Genomic DNA, 7240 nt, shown 5'->3' with positions numbered 1-7240 from the left:
GCCCGCGGCGAGGCCGGGGGGCGCGGGGCGGACGTGTGCCGGCCCCTGCCAAGCCGCTTAGCTGCGGTTTTCCAGCCTCACTGTTCGGTCGCTTTCCTTCTTTTTTTTTTCCAACTTGAGGAATGCTCCAGCAGCTTTTCCCTCCATAGAAACAGAGCACCCATCCCCTCCCTCCCTCGCCCCTGATAAATTGGATAAAAAACAAAAAAAAGGATTAAGACAACTCAAATTTGGGAAGTCTTTTTATTTTAGCAAGTCGGGGCCCCACGCGAGTGTACCAGGTCAGATGTGAGACGCTTGGGTGAGTTGTCCCAGAGCAACTGCGCCTTGGCTGCCTCGCGGGCGAGGAGTCGTGCTCAGCTATGGAGGAGGGGTTGGTCTGGTTTTTTCTTTCTGTATCGTGCTAGCATGAGCCCACAACAAAACCCCTGTCTGGTGAATTTCAGCCCCCTGGCTGAAGTCTGGGGCTGTGCTCTACAGGTAACGAAGTATGGGCTTTGCTCCTCTCTTTGAGACTGTTCCTTTCTTGGATACCAGACAGGCTGTGCAGGTTCTGCCCACCTCTGGTGAAGTAAGTCAGAGTTATTATGGGCCCTAAAACTTGTACTTTCCTGACCTGCGTGCCTGTACACACCTCAGTAATATCACTATTCATAAGGCTCTACCTAGTACATAATTTCTCAACCCGTGGTACGCATACCCTGAGACACAGGCGTGGGAGAGAGGGGGGTACATGGGCACAGAAAACCCCCATAGCAAGAGGGCACTCCCACTCCCTCCACCAGGTCTGTGTCCACCCACTTGCCCTCCCCAGCCCCAAACCGGCCACAGGCTGCTGCAGGTGGGGGAGGACAGGCACACATACCCACGTACTCCCCATTGACCCAGTTACAGGCAGGTAAGTTTCTTTCTGTATCCTGCCTGGGCTTGTGGGGCAGACCAAGACCCCCACAGCACAGGAGGGAGTGCGGTAGGGGCAGGGCGCTGCCCTGTTGCCTCCTGCATCAGGGCCCAGTTCACTGTGTGCAGCTGGGAGCAGGCTGCTGCTGCAGGCTGGGGTGGTGGCAGCACTGGGCTCTTCCCAGTGCTCGGGGTGGGCTGCAGTGATGGGAGAGGGGCTGCTACCACCCCAACATTCCCTGTAGCCCTCCCCAACCAGCCCCCCAGCACTGCCACCAAACACCAGGAAAAGCCCGGTGCTGCTGCCAGCCTGTAGCCAGCCTAGGCTCTGGGCAGCTGCACCAGGCTCTACATCCCTGGCATCTGCCCCATGCTGGCAGTGACTGCACGTACACTTCAGAGCAAAGAGTGGGGATAGTGCATGAGGCGGTGCAAGCCTCCTCCGCTCTGTGCTCTGAGGTGGGCATGCACCCACTGGTAGGGACCAGATGCAGGGTCTGTGTAGCCTGGCACAGCTGTCTGCAGCCTGCCTGCTGCAGCTGCCTGGAGCCCAGGCTGGTTTCAGCTGAGCACTGGCAGCGGCACCAAGCTTTTCTGGGCTGCGCTGCCTCAGGGCACACCACCCCCCTCCATCCACTCCAAGGTGCATGATCCTGGAGCAGCTCCTTTGCAGCCTTCTGGCTGCAGCCAACCCAGGCTCTGGGTAGCTGCTGCCAGCCACAGAGCCAAGGCAGCTTGCAGCAGGGCTTGCAGCCTCCCAGCCACCTGCTGGGAGCAGCCCAGGCTTCATGAATGACAGCAGCTGCCTCCTTGTCTGTCTCTCTTTCTTGCCCTCTTTTTTTTTTTTTCTCTCTCTCTCGCACTCCTCTCTCAAAACTATGGTAAAAAATTTGGTGCGCCACACATTGCGCAGCACTTTAAATTCCCCAGTAATAATTTGGTGTGCTGCACTTTGCGCAGCGCTGGGTTCAGCCCTCCTAGCTTTGGCCAACATCACCTTTAGCCCAGGTATATACTTGAGTTGTGCACCCCCAGTGTAGAAGGTAGCAACCCTACCCACACCAGATCATACAACTGTCATATCACAGCCTTTCTTCTAACATATAGTACATGTTAGTCTGTAAGTATAAAATCCCCATGGCAAATTGAGTGTTGGGGTACTTATTAAAATTTTCAGAAGTTAGGGGGTTCTTGCTACTTAAAAAGTTGAGAAACACTGACCTGGTATCTTTATACCACTGACTCTCATCCACAGCTCTGGTAGAGTCCCAGAATAGGCTTTCCTGGCTGAGGACCTGAACAAAGGAACTTAAGTCCACATCCTTCCAGAGCTTTGAAGCCTCTGAGAACAGGCTTACCAAGGAGCTGTCAGTGATTGCTCCACCCAAGCCACACCAAGACAGTGACAGAGCTAAAGCCAGACCAGCTGCCTCTGCAACAACAGACAGGAGAGTCCTCTACTGCAGAGCAGTGAAAGAGAACAAATAATCTGTTACCAAAACTCAGAGATGATTCAGCCTTTGTGGTCAGGAGATCTTTTTCAATTTTAAACACAATTAAGATACAGCTGCAGCTCCTTTACTTATCACCACTCAGATCAGAAAAGAGGAAGGTGACAGATCTACAGCTTGATTTATTGTCACATGCCTCTATTCTGCACCTATTCCAATGCATGTCTGCCTACAACAGCACGATATAGGTTCTCACTTGCACCAGCTGGGGAAACTCAGGGAGAGGTAGCGCACAGACTAATAGCTGTTTGTCTCGAATTTGCAGAGTTCTCCAATTTTCCCTCCCATCTACAATCTGTTTATGGATGACTTGTTCCAACAACCATTACAAACATTGATTTTTTTTTATCTTTATTAATATTTCCTTAGTTTACTGAAACTTTATAAATTGAACTAAATCAATTTTGTTATGACTTGTCAATTAAATGGGACTTGTCATACTCAGTGTTACAATTTTGGAAGAGGAGATTTCATATCTTTTTTCCTCACCATCATGGAATGCTGCTTGCGACCTCATGTTCTTTTTACCTTGGTTTATGACCTTCACTAACAGAGATGCTCTGCTTTTTAACATCTTCCCTAAGACATGTAATGCAAATATATCTATTTAAAAAAAAAACTATGTCCAATACACTTGTTTACATATATCACTACTGTTACAATGTTCAAACTAAAGTTATGATATTGTATATTTGAATTATCTGTTTTAAGTCCTCTTTAAATGTCTTTTAGGCCTTTTGCTCTTTTACTGGTAATTTGATCTGATTTAGTTGGATGTGTTCATTGCTTGCTTTCTTTTGCCAACCAAACTAATGGTCACATCTGTAAAGATTCACTGTGGTCCCCTAGTTTTTCGATGCCAGACTGCTGGAGCCACAGTTCTGTAGCCTGGCATGAGATCCTTGCAAATGGCCAAAGCTAGCAAAAAGTGATTATACATTTCCATCTTACCATATTCAGTTAACATGAACACTATCATAAGATTCTAACTGGTAATACATAATTGGATTCTCCTCATCAAAAGATGAAATATGAAGGTGCTGTTGCTGCTACCTTTAACTACTATTAGCAGAAGCAATTACCTATATCTGGCCTGGCTAATTACTGGTGGCCTTGACCGATAGACTTCATTCTACTGTCTAATGCTGTTGCTTATATAGATCTATGTGCTCAACATAAATCGATAAGCTTAAGCATATATTATCCATAATTTAGGCTTATGCTAGGTCCACAGCTGGCACCTGTCATTGTGGTATTTCTGTTGCTGACTGGGTCTGATGCCTGCACACCACCAGCGGCAATGTCCAGGATCCAGAAATTATACTGCTTAAAGGCTGTGAGAGAGATCCTTGCGAGTGGAAGGCCTTCCTGGTTTCAGATTGGGGGTCAGAGTTCAATTTAGTTGCCATTGTGCAAAGTTGCTGTGGACTAGTGGTGCTGAGTCTACCAGGTGATAGCCATGTGAACTGGCAAGGTGACTGGCCTTGACACAAAGGCTAGGCCAGGCAGAAAGTTTTGGCAGCTATCCAACAGGGGAGGTTGAGTAGGAAACTCCTGCTTGGGAGGGAAGCAGAAAGTCTTGGTGGCCTAGGGAGAAGTTTGTGAGTGCTGGGAGTAGAAGGGCTGCCTGGTTTGAACTGGTGGTCAAGGTTCAGTTTAGCTGTTATTTTGTAGGGCATTTGAGGGCAGTAAACAGAGATGAGCTCTCAACTACGGACTTGTAACAGTTGATAGCAGTGTGGGTGAGGAGCTGGGGCTGGTTTAAGCAGAAAGGCTAGGCCAGACAGCAGAAGTTTATGGGGATGACTGGAAGACGTTGCAGTGCCAAAGCTAGTGCTGCTGCCAACTCTTCCTCTGCCTGTGTGAAGTCTGGTGGGGAGAGGAGGAGCACCAAGGTCTCACTTTGGCTTTGCAAACTAGTTTGCCTTGTAATTTGAAGGATGGCTTTTCAGGGACTGTGGCCCACATGTCCTGGTAACTGTGGTACACATGTCCCACAGCCTGGTGGGGAACTGTTTGGGGTAGGACAGGTGCTGACTGCTCTTCCTCCTGGTCTCCTGCTTCCCCGCTTACCTTAGGGCTTTGGTGGCTATCCCCTGATGAGCCTACTTTAAAGCCCTCTTCACTAAGTTAGTGAGCCTGTCTGCAAAGATGTTCTTTCCTCTCATTGTCAGGTGGATCCCATCTCTTCCCAACAGTCTGTCTTCTTGGAACAACATCCCATGGTCGAAGCCAAAGCCCTGCTGGTGACACTACCTGCACAGCCAGGTGTTGATCTGCAGGATGCACCTGCTTCTGCCTGGGCCTTCCCCTGACTGGATCTTCATCCTTATAGAAATGAAAGCCAATTTGCATATGTATTTTAAATCATAAAATCTCTCATAACACCCATGATAGAAATCGTCTGCTGACACACCACATCACAAAATCCATTGCATATAAGACATTAAAAAAATTAACACAGTGCTACAAAACCACCTATGACCAATAAAATGTTTCCTGTAATACAGTATGTGAAAAGCTCAGTCCCCAGTGCCAATGAAAATGTATATTCTGTTCCTCTCCATTTATGCTCTGCTTCAACTTTGCCAAGATCTTCACAGTCGTCACATAAAATCTGAGTTCGCTTAGTCCCAGGCTCTGACAGTCTTTTACAGTAAAAGCCAGACCCTTAAAAATCAGCAGGTTCTTCAATTTTCACAAACTCACTTTAAAACATAATAAAAGCATCTTTAAATAGACTCCTTCTGGACCTTTTGGTGTAAGATCACATATAACCATCTGTCTAGTAAGGGACTGCACCAATATTGTAGTGAGAACTCTCCCCCATACTTCCTGTGTATTTACACTCCCAAAAGATGTGTCCCAGCATTTCAACATCCGCACACTGTTCTCATGGACACCAGGGAATTCTGGCTAGATATCATCTGCATTGCAAAGCCCTCATGGGTAAAAAGTCCCTGGGCATCAACCATGCCAAGTGGCATGGCCACTAGCCAGGGACCTGTCCACCATCATTTCTCACACATTTCAACAGTCAAGGTAACTTCCTCAAAGAGGCTGTTATAGCCTTTGCCCTTACTGCCTCCATTAAATGTTTATGATTTCTAAAACATTTGGCTTCTGCATCCCAAGATTATAGTATTTTAAAAATTGTTCTATTCTTTTATTTCAGGGGTTGTCAACCAGGGGTATGTGTACCCCTGGGGGTACTTTGGCAAGGCCCAGGGGCTATGCAGCTGTGGCATGGAGAAGCGAGGATACCTGGGAAGTAGCAGTGCGAGGGGCTATCCATCACTCCATGCTGCTGCTGGGTGCCACATGCTGCTTTCCCACATGCTGCACCCAAGCATCCCTTTTTCTCCACGCTGCTGGCTTCACATCCCACTGGCTATCGGTACCCCTTCCCCTCTAGTGCACAGCAGCAGCGCTGAGTGGATAGATGGCAGCAGAGGCAGCTGCCACATGCAAGCTCCCCATGCACCACAGAGGGAGAGGGTGCTGACAGTTGGCTGGCAGTGACATGAAGTGTATACCGCTGGCTCCACGTTTGGCCCTCTGTCAGCCCCCTCCCCGCCCCCGCTCTGCATCCAGAAGGGGTACCCACCAGAAGGGGTACCCTGCTTTAAAAAGGTTAAAAACCTCTGCTCTAGAGAATAGGCAGGTGTGGTCTTTTTTTATTCTGAGTCCCCATCTATAAGGGTAATGCTCTTTGCTCTTTTGGAGACATTTCCTTCACATAGCAGAACTCCCAAACCTAGAAACCAGGTCAGCAGATGGATATACCTCCCTCCTCCACAAAAGGAAGTCAGCACCACCAGCCCACCCCAAACACATGGGGGAACAACAGGGGAGGTGCTCTCATACTTCCTGAGAAATCAGGGCAATCAACTAGTTACCTCAGGTGCCTGTACACAAATGCACAGAGCCTGGGAAACAGGAAGAATTGGAAGTCCTCGCACAATCACAATACTATGATGTAATTGGAATAACAGAGACTTGGTGGGAGCTCACATGACTGGAGCGCTGTCATGGATGGGTATAAAATGTTCAGGAAGGACAGGCAGGAGAAAAGAGAAGGAGGAGTTGCACTTTATGTAAAAGAGCCATGTAGTTGCTCAGAGCTCCAGTATGAAACTGGAGATAGACCTGTTGGCAGTCTATGGGTTCGGGTCAGAGGGGAGAGCAACAAGGGTGATGTCATGGTGGGGGTCTGCTATAAACCACTAGATCGGGAGAAAGTGGTGGATGAGGCTTTCTTGAAACAGCTTCAAAGTTTTCTGATCACAGACCCAGGTTCTCATAGGGAACTTCAATCACCCTGACATCTGTTGGGAGGGCAATACAGCAGTGAGCAGGCAATCCAGGAAGGTTTTGGACAGTGTTGAGGGACAACTTCCTGGTACAAGTGCTGGAGCAGCCAAGTAGGGACCATGCTGTCCTTGACCCACTGCTCACAAACAGGGATGGATGGGTGGGGAATGTACTAGTGGTTGGCAACTTGGGCAGCAGTGACCACAAGATGATTGAGTTCAGGATCCTGAGGAAAGGAAGGATGGAGAGTAGCAGAGTAAGGACCCTGGACTTCAGAAAAGCAGACTTTGACTCACTCAGGGAACTCATTGGCAGGATCCTCTGGAAAGCCAGAATGAGTGGGAGAGGAGTCCAGGAGAGCTGGCTGTACTTTAAAGGAGCCTTACTGAGAGTGCTGGAACAAACCATCCTGATGTACAGGAAGACTAGCAAGTATGGTATAAGACCAACTTGGCTTAGCAGGGACCTCTTCAGTAAACTAAATCACAGAAAGGAAGCTTGTGAGAAATGGAAAC

The 7240-nt window shown here is 48.4% G+C and overlaps 1 protein-coding gene across 1 annotated transcript in view; it reads right to left on the bottom strand.

Moving 5' to 3' along the window:
* Positions 1-880, bottom strand: part of SLC35F2 (solute carrier family 35 member F2) — a 34936-nt gene extending 34056 nt beyond the window's left edge. Inside the window, exon 1 of the mRNA XM_019528528.1 lies at positions 866-880. Within this exon, the coding sequence (XP_019384073.1) occupies positions 866-880 (15 nt within the window). The remainder of the gene's footprint in view (positions 1-865) is intronic.
* Between the last annotated feature and the right edge of the window lie 6360 nt (positions 881-7240).

This window comes from Crocodylus porosus, unplaced genomic scaffold, assembly GCF_001723895.1.
Source record: "Crocodylus porosus isolate Cpor-Errol unplaced genomic scaffold, CroPor_comp1, whole genome shotgun sequence".
Lineage (NCBI taxonomy): Eukaryota > Metazoa > Chordata > Crocodylia > Crocodylidae > Crocodylus > Crocodylus porosus.
This window is presented reverse-complemented; position numbering and strand designations above follow the sequence as displayed.